Raw genomic sequence first — 21,109 nt, 5'->3', positions numbered from 1 at the left:
TCGTCAAAGCAAAAATTAGCTGTAAAAAGTGCTGTATATCACAAACGATATATTTTCTGGCCTGAAAGAGACCTGGATGTCCCACTGGAATACATGATGATGAATTTCCTGCTGGAGGTACCACCCGCACAGTTACATCCATGAAAGTTAAGTCAGCTAATCACTGAAGCTTAAATACGCCATGGCTGCTGGTTGTAAACTCTCTTCCTGTACAACAGCTGCTTCATTTATTGCCCATTAGTACTTGACTTGTTGCTGAGTTATAGTTATCATACTTGAGCTGCCTTCCATGGTTTATACAAAGATTTGCAGTTTCCTCAGACCTCAGCTGGACTTAGTTTTCAAATTAATATGTTTCTCATGAATTCAACTATGTCAACAGTGTTCTTAATTGTGTTTTTTGGGGGGGGGGGGCTGTCTGTCTCATGCTTCTTTGAACTGTAAAGATATAAATAGTATTGTGATGCAGACAAAACAGTGGCCTAGCCAGCTATGTTTAAAGTTAATTTTTTTGTTTTTTGAGGTTGCTGAATGTTAAGTTCGGCCTACTGTCCTCGTCTCTCATTCTTAGAATTAAAAACAATATGTGAACAATTGAAAAGAACATTGATGTTTTTCCAGGAAAACTAAATTCAGTTTTTTATCTCTTCTGATTGCCCAATAATGTGTGGTTAAAAGAAGAGAAAAATACATCAGCATCAACCATGCAATCAGCAGATTAGAAGGGACTTATCTGTTTTACTGTAGGATCACTATGTGACATGTTTCCTTTACTAGACCTCCAGAACTCTCTATAGAAAAACCAAATCTTCAGAGCAGTTCCAGTATCCCACTTATTTTGAGTTAATCCCTTGTTTTATTTTGTTATGGTTCCTTTGTGGATTAATGCTAAAGTATCAATGTTGCTTATTCTCTGAACTGTTACCTTTAGTGCAAGCATGGTGTATGTGTATACCAGCTTATCTGGTTCAATGCTGTGGCTGTCTAACAGCCACTTAACAAGAGCTCACTGGCTCCTAGCAATCTGTACAGGAAAATTTGTTACAGAAATGGATGCGACAAGGTTGGAATGGTCACTATCTTGGCATCTTAGGAGGCTGGAGGTTAAAGATGCCTCTACAGCACAGAAGTATGGCCCATTACTAATAATGTCACATACTTTCCTCCATTACACATATTAATATTTGCTTCTCAGTATACATTCTTGTGAACAAGAATTAACTTTCACTCAGTGGTCTTCAGAACACAAATGTCGGCTATTACATTCCATTGATTCTCCCTGTTCCAGTCTTACATTTTGTATTAACTTATGACTTACTGTTCTTCCATTTATAGAATATTTGGTGTTTTTTTCTTTTTTTTTTTCTCTCTAACTGCCTCATGCCACAGCTAAGACATAATAGCATTTAATCTATGTTTCAAATGGTTATACAAGCTTCCTTTAAAAGTTAAGTTAAAGATTTAAATGAAGAAAATAATGAGTTCCTGTTGGAAGAGTCAAGTGGCATCCTAGGGACATTTTCGCTGGTGGTTCAGAAGTCTGATGCAAGAGCCAGCTTGGCGCCCACAAGTGAGGCAAATATGAATCACTCCAGCAAGAAGGTTAGTCATAAGCTCATGTCTGCGCAATCATTTTGCAGCTAAGTTGTTAAGCCAAACTTCATTGTGCATCTTGCTTCCAACTGCAGTCAGTTTCTCCATTTGCTGCCATCATCAGCGAGTTGCTCCCACTTGTCACTGCCAATATTAAAAGCACACATATCACACTTGATGCAATCCCTAAAGCATAGTGAAGGTCTTCCACAAGGTCTCTTTGCTCCTGCTATTTCACTGAGTAATGTGCACCAGCACACAAGAGTGGTCCATACGATACAGATATCCTAACCACCTCAGGCGACATTGCTTGAGCAGGGAAGTGATACTCTGTTGTTTTGCAGTTTTCAGAACCATGTAATTTGTAACATGATCCTTCCATGATATCCCCAAGATGCTCTGTAAGTACCGTAGATGGAAGGCATTGAGCTCTTGTTCCTGTTTCGCATACGACGTCCATGTCTCATCTCGATGCAGGAAGTACTCAGCACACATGATTGATATACAAGTATTTTTGTTGCCAATGTAAGATGTTTGTTGTCGCATGCTCATGTGCAGAACATTCCGAAAGTGCTGCCAGCCTTTCCTAATTGTACATTTATCTCACAATCTTCTGTCATTATTGGACCAAGATAGCAGAATTTATCGACTACCTTCAACAAGGAGCCATCCAGTTTGATAACAGGCATATCTGTGTCTCCTTGTGCCATGACAACCATCTTCTTTATGTTTATAGACATGGAGAAGAGCATGCATGCAGTAGAGAATTTATCCACAAGGTCTTGCAGATTGTCACGAGTACGCTCTACAAATGCAGCATCGTCAGCAATTAAAAGGCTATTTACAAGCAAGTCTTCTCAGGAGCACTTGGATATGAGTATAGAGAAATGTTTTAGAGCTTCCCATCAGCTCTGGTGTACAAATGACTGCCAAGATTAGTTTCACCAAAAGCAACTTTGAGGAATGCTAAGAAAAAAATATTTAACAGAGTGAGTGCCAATATGCAGCCTTGATAAACCCCTCTTTTCACAGCAAATGGGTCAGATGTGATTCTGTCGAAGACCACAGCACCTTCCATATCTCGGTGAAAAGCGATGATTATCTTCAAGAGCTTTGGAGGACACCCTGTCTTCAAAAGTACTGCATACAATCCTTCTCTCCTGAGTGTGTTGAAAGCCTTGTTTAGGTCGATAAAGGCAATGAACAGAGGGGTTTTCTGCTCACAGCACTTTTCCTGAATTTACTGGAGTGTGGAGATCAAATCAACTGTGGATAGTTGGGGATAAAACCCACATTGTTCCTGAGGGTACATGCACTCAGCAAACTTCTGAAGTCTGCCTAACACCACATGGGCATATCTTTTGTACCCTCAGCCCAACATTTCATGAAGAGGTACAAAAGCAGCGGAAAAACTGGCTTAAGTTTTACAATTTCTGTGGAGGTGTTGTCTTTGCCAGGACAGTTCCCATATTTAAGCTGTGCAATTGCTCTTTGAAGCTCCTCCATAGTAGGCTTGACATACAAGTCATGGTAAGGTGTCATCTGAGGAATGTCATCCATTGCATTTGGACTAATGTTGATGGGATGTGAGTAGAGGCTTGAGTAATGTTCTACCCAACAGTGCAATTGACAATTTCAACCTGTGATGACTTTTCAATCTATATCCTTGCGTGGTATGCTCTTCTGTGGAATGGGTCCAATGGCCCATTTGATGCCCGAGTACAAACCACCAATGTTGCCAGCATTGAAACATTCCTGTGTGCCAGTGCAAAGTTGCTCCCAATAGGAATTGATGCAGTTGTGGGCAGTGTGTTGAACAGCTGCCTCTGCTTTGCTTAGCTCCCTGCATGTAGAATTGCATAGGTTTTTTGCCAGATGCCAGTGGCCTGATGCTTAGCCTCGAGGAGAGATTTCAGGACATCTACGCTCTAGATGAACCAATCCTGGGATTTTGCTTCCAGTTTACTGAACACATTTCCAGATGTAACAGTAAGAAGCATTATCTTCTGCCAGTCTTCAGAAATAGGAATGACTGGGTCTCAGAGATCCACCTCTTTTCATATCTTGTCTCTGAATACTTCTACTGTGGCAGTGTTTCTTGTTTGGCAAGGATTGATTTTTGTTTTGCAAGGTGTCCTGGGAGAGTGAAACTTTTTAGTCATGAAATGCACTTTTGTCCCTAGCAGTGTCAGTCTGCGCTAAGGAAAGAACATGTATGAAGAAAGTAATGCAGATCTTTCCTTTTAGTTAGAATAAGATCTAATTGGTGTCAACGTTTTGGGTGGGGGTGCATCCAGGAAACCTTGTGGTTCAGGTTGCCTTCAACGTATGTATTGGTGACTCACAACTGATACTTTGCACAGAATTCAAGTAACCATAGCCATTTTCATTCAGCTTGCCCACACCAGGTTTGCTTGCCTAGGCAGTCAGGCCAAGCGGCAAAATCACTACCAATACGAGCATTGAAATCACCAAGAATGCTAAGACAGTCTCCAGAGTGCACTCTCTGTACCACATCGCTGAGTTGTTCATAAAACTGATCCTTGGCATCTGCAACTGAGGTAAGTGTTGGTGCATATACAGATGTGAGCATCAGTGGTCCACTATTTGTTGTGAAATGCAGAGTCATAATGCATTCTGAGATCCCAACTGGATTTTTAGTACAACACAGCAAGTCACTGCAGACAGCAAAACCGATACCGTGCTGTCTGGGGCTAGCAATATCTTTGCCCTTGCGGAAAAGTGTAGTTTTTTTCCCGTATTGAGCCTTCTTCTGGTAGCCTGGTTTCCTGCAGTGTTGTTATAGTGTTATTGAGTCTGACTAGCTGTAAGTCGATAGCACACATTTTGTGTAGCTCTTGTGAGTTTCCGGTGGTGTCCAGGAAGCCTTGCAGCATAGTGTGGATGTTCCACGTTCCATGATGCTTAATGAAATATCTTTACTTTTTATTTTATTTTTTATTTTTGTAGCAGCGGTTGTCAACAGCATGGTGATGACTTCTAGCAGTGCTAAGTGTTCCATTCACCCAATGGAACAATCAGCACCAGGGCGGGCCAGTACCTAACTGACTGAGGGTTGCCAAGCTTGAAGTGGGCGGTGACTGGTCAGTGGACCTATGATGGGCCCTCCCACTGTGAATAACAACCCCTGGCGCCCACTCCTATGCCCATTAGAGCAAGCTTATGATCAGGAACTGCCACTATCTGTGTTGTTTTCACATTAATGGAGTGTCCTCTCTGTGGATACTACTGTGCGTGGGACGCAGTTTTTAGGTGATGGCGAGTTTGCCCACTACTTGTGCCACCCTCTCAGCCTAGCTGACTGGTTCCACAGAAGGAAAAATACATGATGTGCAGAGTCAGGTTGGCTGCAGGCAATTCCCGCTCATTTCCAGTTAGACTGTACTTGCGCCTAACGGAAGTGCAATTCCGTGTTTCAATTTGGAGTTGTCCCTCTCCTATACAATATACACAGAAGCAACTTATTCAAAAATACATAGTTATGGAAAGCTGAGCCCTGATTGTAGAGAACCATTATTTCAAAATAAATATTGAGTCCAGGAATAATAATTTTTTTTAAAGTAGTGACAACAAAAATGTCATTTTCATTAACTTTTAGATGTAACGATGATATTTACCTGACCAGACCATCTCGTGTCTGAGATATTCGAATTCCATTAATAATCCAGTTTTGAGTGAGATCATCTGTCATCCAATATTGACCATTTTGCAAAACTGAAATTACTTCTTGTGAACAGTTTGGCCCGTGACGTGATCCTGTATAAAATACTGACACAGAAAAGTCCTGGGTCATTTGCAAGAAGTTATCAGCTGTACTTCTTGTACCACCAGAATCCACTAGATAAACTAGAGCACATTTTTCTGATGTGAAGCTGACTCCCTTGTACCACATCTTAGCATACCTGCAAAAAAAGGAAGGGAAATGGTCATTATTAGTGATATTCTTCTCAAATGCTTGAAAAGTCAACAGGCCATGATAACTGTGAGAACAACATGTAAGATTATGCTTTATGCTGAACTGTTCGTAAACTAGCAGTACCACACCAACCAACAGAATGCAAGAGTGTCTTGTACTTCCTGCTTCTCTACTAAGAAAGTCAAGATGAGGGAGGGGGGTACATGATATCACACCACAAATACATGGAGACATGGGATGGTACTGAGAACTCCTTATGATAAATAAACTGTTCTTGTACCCCCAGATATGAAAGACAGCTTAAAATCCACAAGCTTTTGCCTAAGTTGTTCTCAATCAGTAAGAGTGCATAAAGGGCAGGTGTCTCACTCTGTTCATTGCTAGAATATTTTTGTTGGTTTCTTAAGTTGTTTTTCTATTGCTGGAGACATCTGCAGATTGTATTATGTATTTTCATGGATTGTTCAGTACTTGGGGCATGTTTACAGCATGAGACACATATGTTGCCTTATGTGCTGAAGACATTTCCATAAAATGGATACAGTAAACAGCCAGTAATGTCACAGCCATTAATATGAATATGTGAGGGTAACTGTTCTCAAACAAGGCATTCTTACCACATGACAACAGGTGCTAAAAACCTTCAAGAAGTTTGTGCACTTGAAACCACATGACACAACAAGAAGTCTGGAAAATTTTGTACCACCATGAAACTTTGCATTTGTTTTTTATATCATAAAGTTTCTGATGGCAGCTAAGAACTGCTTCAAGGCTCCCATTAATAAAAGCAAATGAAAATGAAATGTAAAAAAAAGTTAATGAGACCTGAAAGGTCTTTGTAAGAAAGTGCCACTTGTAACATCAACCATGTTAAGAGAATTAATAAAATATTCAAGTCTTGGCAATCAAAATGAGTATAATACTATTTCAGTTTAATAATTTCGGTGTACCACCACCTTTTGGGAGGAATCATGAATAATATTAATGTATGTTGTGTCTCACCAAATATCACACATCTGTCAGAGATATCCACACATCAGAATGAATGATACATAAGGCCTCCGTTAGTTGCTTCCTACAGGACATAATCTACATCTGAATGCTTCTGGTAAAGACTGCTTGTGGCTAAGTCTCAGAAGCATCCAATCTCATCAAAACTATGACATTTCTTGAGTTAAATATTTGCAAAGACAAAAGTGCAGAATTAATATAGTAGTTAGTTCCAATAGCAACAACCAAATCAAAATACTGAAGCTTGGACATGAATGTGGAAATGAAAAAACGAGTGGAATATCAGTATGTGGATTATGTATACTAGAAAATCATCTAACAGTTTATGGAATTAAATAAATACATCTAGACAGTTAGAGTGTAATTTCATAATGTTTCAGAACGAGTAAAAGAAAAGACTAGTGGAAATGACTATCTGTATAATAGCTAAAGATTTTGTTGAACATATCTTTGATTACTGGGGCACAGTAGAGGATCTGAAATGCATGACTCTGTGCCTCCACAGGAGAGAGAATGACAATTTCTCTCCCTCCAGAACTTCGAGGAGAGGGGATTCTCAACATTTTTGTAATGCATCTCTAGAGAAATAAAGTAATGCTGCACTTTCTAGAGCTCATATGTGAATAACAGTTTATTTCTTGTGTTGGAAATGATCTGTAGGTAGTGCAGCAGAAGCAAGTGCTGTGTATTGTTTTTGTTGAAGTTGTGTTGCTCTTTCCTCTACCTGTCATATATTTTATGTTGCGTATTATGGAACTTGGGTTTGTAGCTGTAACTACTTAGTCATAAAAATCTGAACAGTTTACATTATAAATGCAGCTCTTAATGAAAGCAGTATATCTGCATTATAATATGAAGTTTTTTTCACTAAATGCAGAATAAATCTGAATTTGCTACAACTTAATCTCTGTGATATAATCACCCTCTCAAACTATAGTTTTTATCAAACTATAGACCACATTAATGTGGGGAGACTAGCATGTGTCAGTGATATAGATAGTCAAACTGTAGTTGCAATCATTTCAGGGGTTTACCTGTGGAGGTGAAAGACTAACATAATTATAATTCCTGTAGATGAGCAGTATCCCTCTCAACAGTTACAGAGACAACATTCTGAACAACTGAGTGATCTGCCCTTTGCACCTTAGTCAAAATTATCTTTCAGTTTGATACTGTGGTACAGGTGACAGCAAGGGGAAACTACAATTGTAAAATTTCCTGAGGACATTGAGTTTTGAGTTTAGCCAGTTGTTACATGTAGAGACAGATCAAATCAGTCTTCTTCTTCTTCTACTACTACTGCTACTACTACTACTAATAATAATAATAACAACACTATTCAAAGTTCCATCAATATGAAGTGAAGTACTGTATTCAGTAATAAAATTAATAAATGACTCCCTGCCTTGGATTTGATGTGATCTGGCACCTGTCTTCAGCAGGTTGTCAGTTTTGCCACGTATTTTCCTCGAGAGCTTTTTATTTGGTCATGTGCATGCATGCCCCCCCCCCCCCCTCCACACACACACACACACACACACACACACACACACACACACACACACACACACACAATAATCCCATCCAGACTATTCCAAGGAAGAAAGATATAAGATATTGCCAAAGATATTCACATCAGCAATTGACAATGTCTATGTCTGGCCTATGAATCCATTCATTAATATACACAGATTTTCTATTCAAGTAAGCCACACGATCAGGCAAGAAGTCAAAGCCAGTGGTACCATATACTTGTTATATGGGGGGAGTGCTTATCTTCTTGAGAGTGTCTATGGAATGCTATCTAATTTTGATTGTCTAGGTAGATAATAATTAGTCCACCTAACTGTTGCATCTATACAGGATATCTTTAGTCTTTGTTGTGACTTCTGTTTTCATAAGACTTGGTTTTATTTAGTTTCATTCTCAATTAACAAAACTGGCTTCCTTAAAATAAAAAATAAATATTAGGGATATGTTATATGCTTGCTGGTTCTAAAAAATAGTGCACTGTAGCATTCAAAAAAGTTCATGGTATTATGTGGTTAGGCTTTTCCAGGGGTGTAGTAACCTGTATTTTAATGTTTTTAACTGTTTCTAACTATAAATGTCTTTAAAAAAGAAATTCATAATGACTCTAATATGTAAAGCTAACCCCACCTTTTTTGTCATAAATAGCATAAGTCTGGTCCAAGATTAGCACTAGTTCCACCTATCATGCATGATTCGCGATACCTACCCATCAGAACTGCTTATGCGAGAGCCAGGCCCGCTTCTATGATGTCTAGAGCATGGTAAGACATTCAAGGTTCTATTATACTTCTCTGTCAAAGTTACATCATACTAATGTGGTGTTTTTAATTAGTTCTCTCATAACTATATGGGAGTCAAAAATTTAAGTAGTTTTATCCAGCTTCCTCTCACTTATAGGTGCAGTGTGTTCCCAGTTGTTTCATAGTAGACAACTGCTTTTAGCACACTTTGGTTTAATCTTGATGATAAATGGTGGGAAAAACTTTGTAGCATTTACTTTGCTGTGCCATGACTATTTAAAAAAATTAAGAAACTTGTGAGTACTCAGCTGTCATTGATACATGGCGTTGATGAGAAACTGGTTGTGACTTTTTAATAAAAAGTTTTTTAACAGACAGTGCAGAAGATTTTATTTACTTTGTGATAGAAGCATAGAGAATTTCATGAATTTGTCCTTCCTATCAGTCAGGTCCATTACATGTACAGGAACTTTACACTACTATTGGGCAATAGTATCCTATGACTACAATATTAATAAGTCACAGTTCAAATCATCAACTTATTCAAATTCTTGGATGTAACAATTTGTAGAGATATGAAATGCGATGATAACATAGATTCAGTCAAAGGCAAAGCATGTGGCACACTTTGGTTCATTGTCAGAATACTATGGAAATGCAATCGGTCTACAAATGAGAGTGCACTCTATTTACTCCTATACTAATAAAAAGCTGTAAAACTGCCATGTCTATCTGTTTCAACACACCACTCTCCAAAACTACTGGTCTAATTTGCTTGGGATTTACACAGGCAACTGGAGGGAAGCTTGTAGGAACACATGGGCTTTATATCATCAAAAGATATAACAAAAAAGGATTTCATAATTTAAAGTTTTTTCCAAAATCGTGTGTCCAGCTTAGTAGCAGGGATATTTATCACAGTGTAGAACACCAAAGAACCAATAGAGACTCACTGAATTTCCCAGAGCCCCATATTGATGGAACTGTTATAGGATATAGATTCAAATCTTATCATAGGTCTTCTCAAAACTGAGAATAATTTCTATTAGGTGACACCTTTGTCTGATAGCCTTTATCTGGATCAGTTTATCAGTGGTGGAATAATGCCTACTGAACCAACACTGGGATGATAAGTAAGCTCTCTGGATTTGAGAACCTAGACAAGACAACAGTTCACTACCAGTCCAAAGTGTATCCTATACATTTAGTAAGGACAACACTGTGGTAACAACCAGGGAAAGTGTGGTCATTTATTGATTTCAGCAGCTTGGGTTCTGGTTTGCAGTGATGGTCATTTGATAAAGTTTTCTGACATATCTCCATTGAACCAAAGATCTTAAAAATTGAAGCAAATTGGAGAAAGCCCAAAGGATCAGGCGTTTATTCCCCATGTAAACATATTACTTACAAAAGACCTAATTTATTTTATGATTCATCATTAGCAGGTTCTCTTCCAGTCAAGAAAATAACATTGTTACTTATGCATTTCACAAAATGTAGAATTTATGAACTATATAAACTATAAAAATCAAAAGTACACTGGCAGAATTATTTACTAACAAGAATGGTGCTAACAGTTGTGACCACCACTGAAATTCGCGTTAATATGGCAAGAAAAGTTCTGGCAGAATGTAAATAATTTAGGAGTAAAAGAGATCACCCACCGAACAATAGAAGCATTGAGAAATAAGAATGAAAATTTGCTAACTGTTGGAAAAATCCTTTAGTGAACTGGAGAAAAGAGCATGTACACAAACAGCGGCAGTTATAATTGAAGTGTAGCTACTCTTGGAGGTACAGTGTGGGCTGTAATTATCATATGGCAGCGAAACTTGGTAGATATGTTAAGGTGGAACCATTTTATGCTGGAAAAGAAAATAAGTTTGAATTTTACCCACAAGGTGTAAATCTGGTACTGTACAGCATCTCTTTGATGTCTCTGGTGCTCATATTGAACAAATTGTTTAGGTGGCGGTTAACCATTAACTGCCATGATCCCCATTTGGGGATTTGTCTTTTTAACAGAAATTTTATATCTTTAATTATGTTGGTAGCAATTATTACTACGTTGAACTGTTGTCTAGACCTCTGTGAAGCTTGTGCACTGACTGTTAGCCAGATGATGTTAAATGAGCGAACAGTACAGGATTATTTGCGTGACGAAGTAGAGTTTCTCAGCATTACAAAAGCTGAACATTTTAAGAAGTGCATAAATTATATTGTTATGTACTTAACTGTCAGTACCTGTGTACCGTCATTTTCTGTAATTGTTTTAGAAGATGCTTATTGATAGTTTATTTCCGAGGTTTATTTTATTTTCCCATGAGGTCTCTGAATTTTGATCCCCGTTCAGGGCTCCTGGCTGGTTCCACCTAATATAACACTATGTTTTAAAACTCCCCAGGCACAAAGGGTCACTATAAAGCACTTTCTCTAATTTAAAGACTTCTGATGATGAGTGTGAAGTGAATGAGACCACTGACACTGTTGTACTTCCTCCAGATCCCATAGGTGAGATATCTGCCTGCAACAGTATCAGTGAAACTATATTGGAGATACTCTTCCAGCTGATGTGCCATATATCTTGGGCCTTCAAGGACTGATAGGACAGTGTTTGTTTGTTTTAGTGCTAGATAATTTGAATGAATCTTTTGTTGGAATGATGTGGAATGAGTCAGTTTACAGAATACGTGTACATGATTAGTGTTAACGTTAATGAACACATTATTTTTGAAGCCTCAGTCATGGAACTACACTTTTTACAGGCTACTAGTTTTTAAACCGAAATTCATCCACAGAATAGAAGGAATTGTCCAGGAGAAATGATTTTAGGTCAGATCTAAATCTGCTTTGCTACCTGTCAGATATATTCTGTTATTTGGCAAATAATTAAAGATTTTTGTTGCTGCGTATTGAACTCCTTTCTGGGGGACCATTGATAGCTTTATTAATGTGTACTAATGATCACTTTTCCCTCTAGTTTTAAAAATATGGACTTCATTGTTCTTCTCAAATTATGACATATTGTTTGACAAATTTCATTAGTGAATATATGTATTGTGATGGCACAGTTAAAATTCCTAGCTCCTTGAAGAGTTATCTACATGCCTCTTGATGAATCTCAGTTTGACATACACTTTTCGTATAGTTCGTTTAGGTCATGTTGGAAGGTGATTCCTAGGTATTTTACAGTAGTTACTATTTCCAGTGAACTGTCACCAATTCTTTAATCAAACAATAGTCCATTTATGTGCAAAAGTTTTTCAGCTGCCAGTTCCTGCATCATATTTTGATCATCTGCTTTGCCTTCCTGCAGTTTGCTACAGTCTTCTGGCATTGCAACCTACCCACAAACAACAGCATTATCTGTGAATAATTTTCAAGAGCTTCCATTATCCATTAGAACATTCATATATATCATTAACAGTAACAGCTCTCCATAAGCAATAGCTCCCTTGAACCATGTCAAGGTGGAGTGACCTGCATGCCTGTATACAGAAAGCTATACCATGGGTGCACCCACATCAGAAAGGTGTCTGTGGAGAGGCCACACAAACATGCAGTTTCTGAAGATGGGAAGGGGGCAGCAGTCTTTTTCAGGGGAAACAGTTTACATCTACATCTACAAGCCACTCTATGGCGCATGCCGGGGGGTAGCTTGTACCACTACTAGTCATTTCCTCTCCTGTTCCAACAACTATCTAAATGCCTCCATATGAGCCTTAATTTCTCTTATCTTTGTGGTACTTATGCAAAAATGAATCTTGTCTGCAGCAGAATAGTTCCGCAGTCATCTCCGAATGCTGATTCTATAAATTTTCTCAACAGAGTTGCATGAAAATGTTGTCTTCCCTCCAGGATTTGAGTTCATGAAGTATCTCCGTAATGCTCGTAGTATGCTGATCGAACCTACCAGTAACAAATCTGCAGCACACCTCTGAATTGCTTCAGTGTCTTTCTTTAATCCAACCTGGTGACTATCTGCACTTCCCTAAAATCATCCCAATAAAATGCAGTCAACCATTTGCCTTCCCTACTACTGTCCTTATGTGCATGTTCCATCTCATATCGTTTTGCAACTTTAAACATGTGTATTTAATCAATGTGGCTGTGTCAAGCAACACACTACTAATGCTGTATTTGAACATTATGGTACTGTTTTTCTGACTCATCTGCATTTACTTACATTTTTCTACATTCAGCGCAAGCTGCCGTTTATTACACCAACTACAAATTTTGTCTAACTAATCTTGTATCCTTGACAACAACATTTTCCATTATCCATTAGATCATTAACATTTACCATTAACAGTAATAGGCCCTCACAGACAATAGCCCTCTTCAACCATGCTAAGGAGGGGTTGCTCTCATGCCTCTATACAGATAGCCATACAATAGGTACAACCATGTACGAAGGGTGCCTGTGACTGATCTGCCTTTGTAACATTAGCCATGGCCTTGCTGCACTGGTATTGCAAATGCCTGAAAGCAAAAGGAAACTATAGCCTTTTTATCCCTGATGGCCTTCCACTTTACTGTATCATTAAATGATGGTGGCATGGTTTTGGGTAAAATATCCTGGAAGTAAAATAGTTCCCCCTCACCTCCCCACCTCCCTCCCCCCGCCCATTTGGACGAATGGCCAGGTCTACTAAGGAGGATGGCATTTTAAGGAAAAACGAACAGGAGAGACTGCAAAAAGGTAGCAAATTAAAAGATATGTGACCTGGCTAAATTGAAAGAGCTGGAGGTTGTCAAGAGTTTCAGAGGGAGCATTAACAACAAACACAATAGATGATGAATGGGTAGCTTTAAAAGATCGAATAGTGTAGGGAGCAAAGGATTAAATAGCAAAAAGGACAAAAGCAAGTGGACATCCTTGGATAATACAGGAGACACTGCATTTAACTGACAACAGGAGAAAATACAAGACTGCAGAAAATGTAGTAGATGAAAGGGAACACAAACTGACAGAATCTGCAAAATGGGTCAGCAGGAATAGTTAAAAGACATAACCAAATTTGTAGATGGACAAATAACTATGGGGAATATGGATGACATCTATAGGAAAATTAAAGAGACACTGTGGAAAAGTGAAGCAGTTGTATGAATATAAAGTGCTCAGATAACAAGCAAGTATGTTGCAAAGAAGGAAAAACTGAAAATTGAAAGGAATGTATAGAAAGATTGCACAAGAAAAATAAAGATGAAAACAATATTACAGAAACAGAAAAAGAAAGTAAATGAAGATAAGATGGAAGACATGAAACTTACAAGAAGAATTTGAGAGACCATTATGTAAAAGACCTAAACTGAAACAAGACCCCTTGAGTAGATGACACAGCTGCAGAAATATTGAGATCCTTGGAAGAGACGGCCATGACAAAACTATTCCACGTGTAGTACAAAATTTATGGGACAGGAAAAATACCACCAGACTTCAAGAAGAATGTAATAGTGCCATTTTCAAAGAGTACAAGTGCTGACAGTGCAAATTCTACTGAAGTTTAACAAGTTATGGTAACAAAACATTGACACAAATTATTTACAGAAGAATGGAAAAAGACTGGTAGAAGTAAAATGGGGAAGATCAGTATGGGTTTTGAGGAAATGCACAAACTTTCAAAGCAATATTGACCCAACCCTATGACTGATCTCTAAATACAGGTTGAAAATAGACAAAACTATATTCATAGCATTTGTAGATTTCAGTGTTGTCTAGAGGGATGGAAAGTATTTTGAAAAGAGGTTATGACATGAACACCAACAAAAGTGAAATGAGTGTAATGGAATGAAACTGAAGTAAATCTGGCAAAGCAGTGGGACTTAGGGAATAAGACACTAAAGGTAGATGAGTTTTGTTATTTTTGCAACACAATAGCTGAAGATGGCTGAAGTAGGGAAGGTGTAAAATGCTGATTGGCACTCGCAAGAAAAGTTTGTGGATTTTCTAGCTATAGCAACTAACTGTGCACAGAAAACTCCCAATTTATTATGATCAGGCACTTTTATTATGGCTTGTTTAATTACATCAGACACAGGAAAAACATTACAGACCATAATAACTCAATCTCCTCTAGAGTCAAAAGCACACCCCTTCCAAAGAATCCCAAGTCCAAAGACAATTTACTCTGCACCTGGCAGGCAGCAATTGCTGGCAGACAATGGTCACCACAAGTTTTTCTGGAAAAGAGGAATTTGTTAACATTTAATATAAATTTAAATGTGAGGAAGTCTTTTCCAGTGGCTTTTGTCTGAAGTGTAGCCTAGTATGGAAGTGATATGTGTATGATAGCAATTCAGACAAGAAGAAGACAGATGCTTTTGAAATATGGTGCTATAGAAAAATGCTGAAAATTAGAGGGGTAATTCGAATACCAAAAGATTCACAGAATCAGTTGGTGGAAAAAAAAAATTATGGCACAATTTGACTATAAGAAGAGATAGGTTGATAGGCCACATCCTGAGACTTCACAGAATAGCCTAATTGGTAATGGAGAGGTTGGAGCAGGGGAGGGGGGTTAATAATTGTAATGGGAGACCAAGGCCTGAATACAGTAAGCAGGTTCAAATGAATGTAGGTTGTTAGCAGTAGTTATTCGGAAATGAAGGGGCCTGCACATTATAGACCGTCACGGAGAGCAGCATCAAACCACTCTCTCGGGGTACTCCTTGAAATCTGCCAATTTTGTTCCATTAATAATAATGTGTTGAGTTCCTTCTGCAAGGCAGTCCCGGATCCAATAAAAATGTCATCCAATACTTGTATTTTGTTCACTAAACAACTGTGCCAAACTTGACTGGAATGCCTTCCTGAAGTCAAGGAACATGACATCAACATGAGATCCATCATCTACAGTGCTGTGGCTCTCATGAATGTACAGAGTGAGCTGAGTTTTCACAAGATCTCTGTTTGTGGAATCCATCTTGATTTTTACAGAGAAAGTTTTTGCTCTCCATAAACGTTTTAATGGGTGAACATACAGCATATTCCACAATTCTAAAACAGATTGACGCCAGCAAAATTAGCCTATAATTATATGCCTCTGTCATGAGTATAAATGGCACTTTTTTAATTTATTAATTAATATTTGTTGCTCCAAAGATCTACAGTAAACTAGTGGTCAAAGGCGAGCAAGTTCTTTCACATAATCTCTGTAGAGTCTCTCACATACCTTGTGCAGTCTATGTTCCTTTCCACTATTTAGCAGTTTTAATGGTATTCTAATTAACAATTACTTATCTCAATATCTTCCATTTCATCATCTGTCAAAGCAGGAATCGTATTACAATCTTCCATGGTGAAACAATCTCTGGGGACCAAAAACAGCATTTCAACCGTCTCTCTGCTTTCTTCGGTTCTGATACCAGTACAGAAACTGAGAGTAACTGAATAGATGATTTCAGACTACTTCCTAACTTTATCTAAGACTAAAATTTCTTGGGCCTCTTGCTTGCTTTTGAATTTGTTGAACACTTTGAAAGGGTGCAGAAATTTAGAGACTACAGAAACTTTAAAATATGTGCGAATGAATGAGTAAACATTATCAAGCTACAGCATTGCTCTTGTATTCTTTAATGTTGTTTCTCAGTTTGGTTTTGTGCACATTCTGTTTGAGGTATTTGTTGGGCTACAGGCAGCATCGGAGCAGAGCAGCTGATGATAATCATGTCACAGCAAGTGCAGTTTATGGAAGGAAGTTGAACATGAAAAAGAATGGGGATCATTAGATAGTAATCCAAGTGTCTCAAACAAAAATATTTGAAGAAATAACCAAGCACATTATAGAAGAGCTAGTGCTTGTAATTAGTAGTACACACTAGCATAACATAATAAACATCACTATGAGGCAACACAGTTTGCATTATGACAGCAAGCACAAGTTGATAACAGGCAACACAGTTGCAGTGTAACGACTTGCTGTGAGGCAATACGAACATGCAATGACGACAGCTAAGATAACTGTGGCCAACACATTACACCACCAGTGGTAGTAGTTCAACCCACATACAGCTGTGAATGCTCTGAGAACTACAATTGATATGACCCAATTAGCTGCCACCAGCCTACACACCGTGACAAGAGCTACACAGCAAACACCTGCCAATAGCAGTACTATCCGCTGGATGCAAACAAAATTTAATTTACAAAGTGAAGTGTTGTGATGATGTTGTTACAGAACTATTGACCTTTGTGCATGAGAAATTTTAAGACAGCTATTATAATGAAGTCATTTGCAATTGCTTATCATCAAGACAAATTCTAATCTGAATGGATCAAACAAAAATACTTGGAGAAATAACCAAGCCCCTTACAGAAGAGTCGGTGCTATGTCAAAAATAATACAAACATGCATAATATCAATAATGATGGTACCAATATATGCACGTATTTCAGTATATTTATTTATTTTTCACTATTTTAATGAAGAATTGATTAGACTGCAAACATGGCTTTCACAATACGTCAATGGAAGAATTTATTTGCCAACACTAATAGTAGATTTGTTCAAATAGGACACAACTTTGGTGTTACGAATAAAAACCTTCACAAATTGAAACTATGTTAGGTACTTGAAATCCAGTATGGTCAAGTATTTTTTGGATCATTTTCCATGGAATAGCAATGGTCTATGAAACTATAATAAAATTATTTCAATAAAAACAGTCTTGCTCACATGTAAGCTACTTATTTCATTTTGTAACCAGTTTTGATCTCTTATAGGATTGTCATCAGTGTTCTTCACACCTCTCTAGAACAGCCTGCTCCATGCCACCATTTCCTGCTGTCACCAAGAAGTAAATATGGCCTGATGATAATGCTATAAGACATCAAAGCTGATCGTCAAAGAAAATAAACAATTTAAATGTGATCAATACTGTTTTTATTGAAATAATGGCAATAAGTATTTTCATCTCTCAAGTAAATGGTTGGATGCACAGGTCAGAGAAACAATTACATATAGAATGAAATGATAATTAAATCAAGACCCTAAGCTGCCAACAGGCATTGATATACACTCCTGGAAATTGAAATAAGAACACCGTGAATTCATTGTCCCAGGAAGGGGAAACTTTATTGACACATTCCTGGGGTCAGATACATCACATGATCACACTGACAGAACCACAGGCACATAGACACAGGCAACAGAGCATGCACAATGTCGGCACTAGTACAGTGTATATCCACCTTTCGCAGCAATGCAGGCTGCTATTCTCCCATGGAGACGATCGTAGAGATGTTGGATGTAGTCCTGTGGAATGGCTTGCCATGCCATTTCCACCTGGCACCTCAGTTGGACCAGCGTTCGTGCTGGACGTGCAGACGGCGTGAGACGACGCTTAATCCAGTCCCAAACATGCTCAATGGGGAACAGATCCGGAGATCTTGATGGCCAGGGTAGTTGACTTACACCTTCTAGAGCACGTTGGGTGGCACGGGATACATGCGGACGTACATTGTCCCGTTGGAACAGCAAGTTCCCTTGCCGGTCTAGGAATGGTAGAACGATGGGTTCGATGATGGTTTGGATGTACCGTGCACTATTCAGTGTCCCCTCGACGATCACCAGTGGTGTACGGCCAGTGTAGGAGATCGCTCCCCACACCATGATGCCGGGTGTTGGCCCTGTGTGCCTCGGTCATATGCAGTCCTGATTGTGGCGCTCACCTGCACGGCGCCAAACACGCATACGACCATCATTGGCACCAAGGCAGAAGCGACTCTCATCACTGAAGACAACACGTCTCCATTCGTCCCTCCATTCACGCCTGTCGCGACACCACTGGAGGCGGGCTGCACGATGTTGGGGCGTGAGCGGGAGACGGTCTAACGGTGTGCGGGACCGTAGCCCAGCTTCATGGAGACGGTTGCGAATGGTCCTCGCCGATACCCCAGGAGCAACAGTGTCCCTAATTTGCTGGGAAGTGGCGGTGCGGTCCCCTACGGCACTGCGTAGGATCCTATGGTTTTGGCGTGCATCCGTGCGTCGCTGCGGTCCGGTCCCAGGTCGACGGGCACATGCACCTTCCGCCGACCACTGGCGACAACATCGATGTACTGTGGAGACTTCACACCCCACGTGTTGAGCAATTGGGCGGTACGTCCACCCGGCCTCCCGCATGCCCACTATACGCCCTCGCTCAAAGTCCGTCAACTGCACATACGGTTCACGTCCACGCTGTCGCGGCATGCTACCAGTGTTAAAGACTGCGATGGAGCTCCGTATGCCACGGCAAACTGGCTGACACTGACGGCAGCGGTGCACAAATGCTGCGCAGCTAGCGCCATTCGACGGCCAACACCGCGGTTCCTGGTGTGTCCGCTGTGCCGTGCGTGTGATCATTGCTTGTACAGCCCTCTCGCAGTGTCCGGAGCAAGTATGGTGGGTCTGACACACCGGTGTCAATGTGTTCTTTTTTCCATTTCCAGGAGTGTACATCAACGGGGACAGTTGAAATTGTGTGCCCCTACCAGGACTTGAACCCAGGCTCTCCTGCTTACATGTCAGACACTGTATCCACCTGAGCCACCAAGGGCACAGAGGATAGTGCGACTGCAGGGATTTATCCCTTCCACTCTCCCTGTGAGACCCACATTCCCAACTTAATGTCCACATACTACATTCGTAGTGCCCCTGCCCTCTAAACTCATTATTCACGGCAGACAATCTTACCGAGTCCCGTAAGAGTTCAAGCAATGTGTGTGCATCAGACATGTCCGAAAGAACAGATACCATCTTCACATAATTACATATGGGTCTTAGTTACATGGAAGAAATGGATAAACATATTGATATGGTAGAAGTAAAGCTAGATAGTAAAGTAGAACATGTACACGTTGTTAAATCTGAACAGGGTAAATGAAAAACAAGAACTGAAGCTTTAGAGAAATAGTCATTACAACCAAGAATATTTTACAAAAGTGTACGAATAAAAATACAGATGTTCTTTTGGTAATTATTAACAAAATGGAACCATGATTAGAGAAAGTAGAGTCTGAGAGAGAACTACAAAGTAATAAGTCAAAGAATTCATTTGTAGATTAATCATCATCATCAATCAACACAACACCCTTAGATGCAAAGTCCATATTACATAATAATAGCACTCATAAGTGTACTCTAAAAGAAGCCACACTTCCTAATAGTTTACACATAGAATATGCCAGAAATGAAATCAGAAAAGAATTTGTACAGCTATTAGATGGAAACATAATACAACCTACTAGCAGTGACAATTTTAATACCACATTAAACAAAGGATCAAACACAAATTTCCCAAGTTCATATCATCTAGACACATACACCCAGTATTATCTCTAAAGTCATTCAAAGGCATGTTACTTGACACATGCACAATTAATGATTTGTGTTAAGTCATATGCATGGTGATATAGCTCAGTGGAGAATGTTACAGCTACAGGATTTCACAACATATCACAGTTTTGAGATAGTGCTCAAGTCCAGGTATTGAAGTGAGGGTGCTCAAAAGAAGTTTAAATTGGAATTATTTGGTTCAACCATACAGAAGTGGCAATTGGAAATGATACAGAGAATTTGTGGGCTGGCATCTAAATAAAGCAATTAGGGAGGAAAATTTAGTAGAGATACTAAAATTACCTTGGAGGGTCAAAGATAAGCTTGTAGGAAATGATTTGGCAAAAGTGTCATCATTACTACAGTACTTATAGCAAATAGATATAGTATAACAGTTATCTTTCAGATGTCAAAATAATAATGTCAATAAATGAAATAGGAATAACAACAACCAACAAACTGACACGAGAATGAACAGTAGGAATGAATACTACAATTAAGGACATGGTGGAGGAATACCATACATAAGAGACAACCCAGATAACACACTTTACAGTAGAGGTAATGACAGAGAGGAAAACCCTTAGGTTTCTGGATAGTGGTTCAGTCTCCAGAAGCATATACAGATGAGTCACAAACAAGCATTAGTATATTCATTAGGTTTGATGAAAACAAGAAGCAATCCTCAGCAGAGGAGAAAGAATATATACTGAAAGAGTATTTTAAGCCTAAAGTTGATGGTTCACTAAACCTTATAACAGCTCCCATTATTTTAGACTCAGTGAGTGAGATTTTTGTTACTTATGTAGGTCTTTTGGTAATAATGATATACTACACACTTTGTTTCAATTACCAGCTTCATCTGGGCCTATGCTCCACTGTGACGATGCTCCTGGTGCTCCTGACTCCCCTCCTGAGGTACAGCAGCGCTCCATCTGACCTGCCAGTTTTTGTGCAGTTATGTGATGAGACTA

The 21,109-nt window shown here is 39.1% G+C and overlaps 1 protein-coding gene across 1 annotated transcript in view; it reads right to left on the bottom strand.

Annotated features, from left to right (window-relative positions):
- The window catches only part of LOC126158009 (uncharacterized), a 47,348-nt gene that overhangs the window by 2,915 nt on the left and 23,324 nt on the right, over positions 1–21,109 (bottom strand). The window contains exon 5 of the mRNA XM_049916413.1: positions 5,232–5,516. Coding sequence (XP_049772370.1) covers positions 5,232–5,516 — 285 coding nt within the window. The remainder of the gene's footprint in view (positions 1–5,231; positions 5,517–21,109) is intronic.

This window comes from Schistocerca cancellata, chromosome 2 (assembly GCF_023864275.1).
Source record: "Schistocerca cancellata isolate TAMUIC-IGC-003103 chromosome 2, iqSchCanc2.1, whole genome shotgun sequence".
Lineage (NCBI taxonomy): Eukaryota > Metazoa > Arthropoda > Insecta > Orthoptera > Acrididae > Schistocerca > Schistocerca cancellata.
The sequence above is the reverse complement of the archived record's forward strand: the minus strand, read 5'-3'. Positions and strand labels throughout refer to the sequence as shown.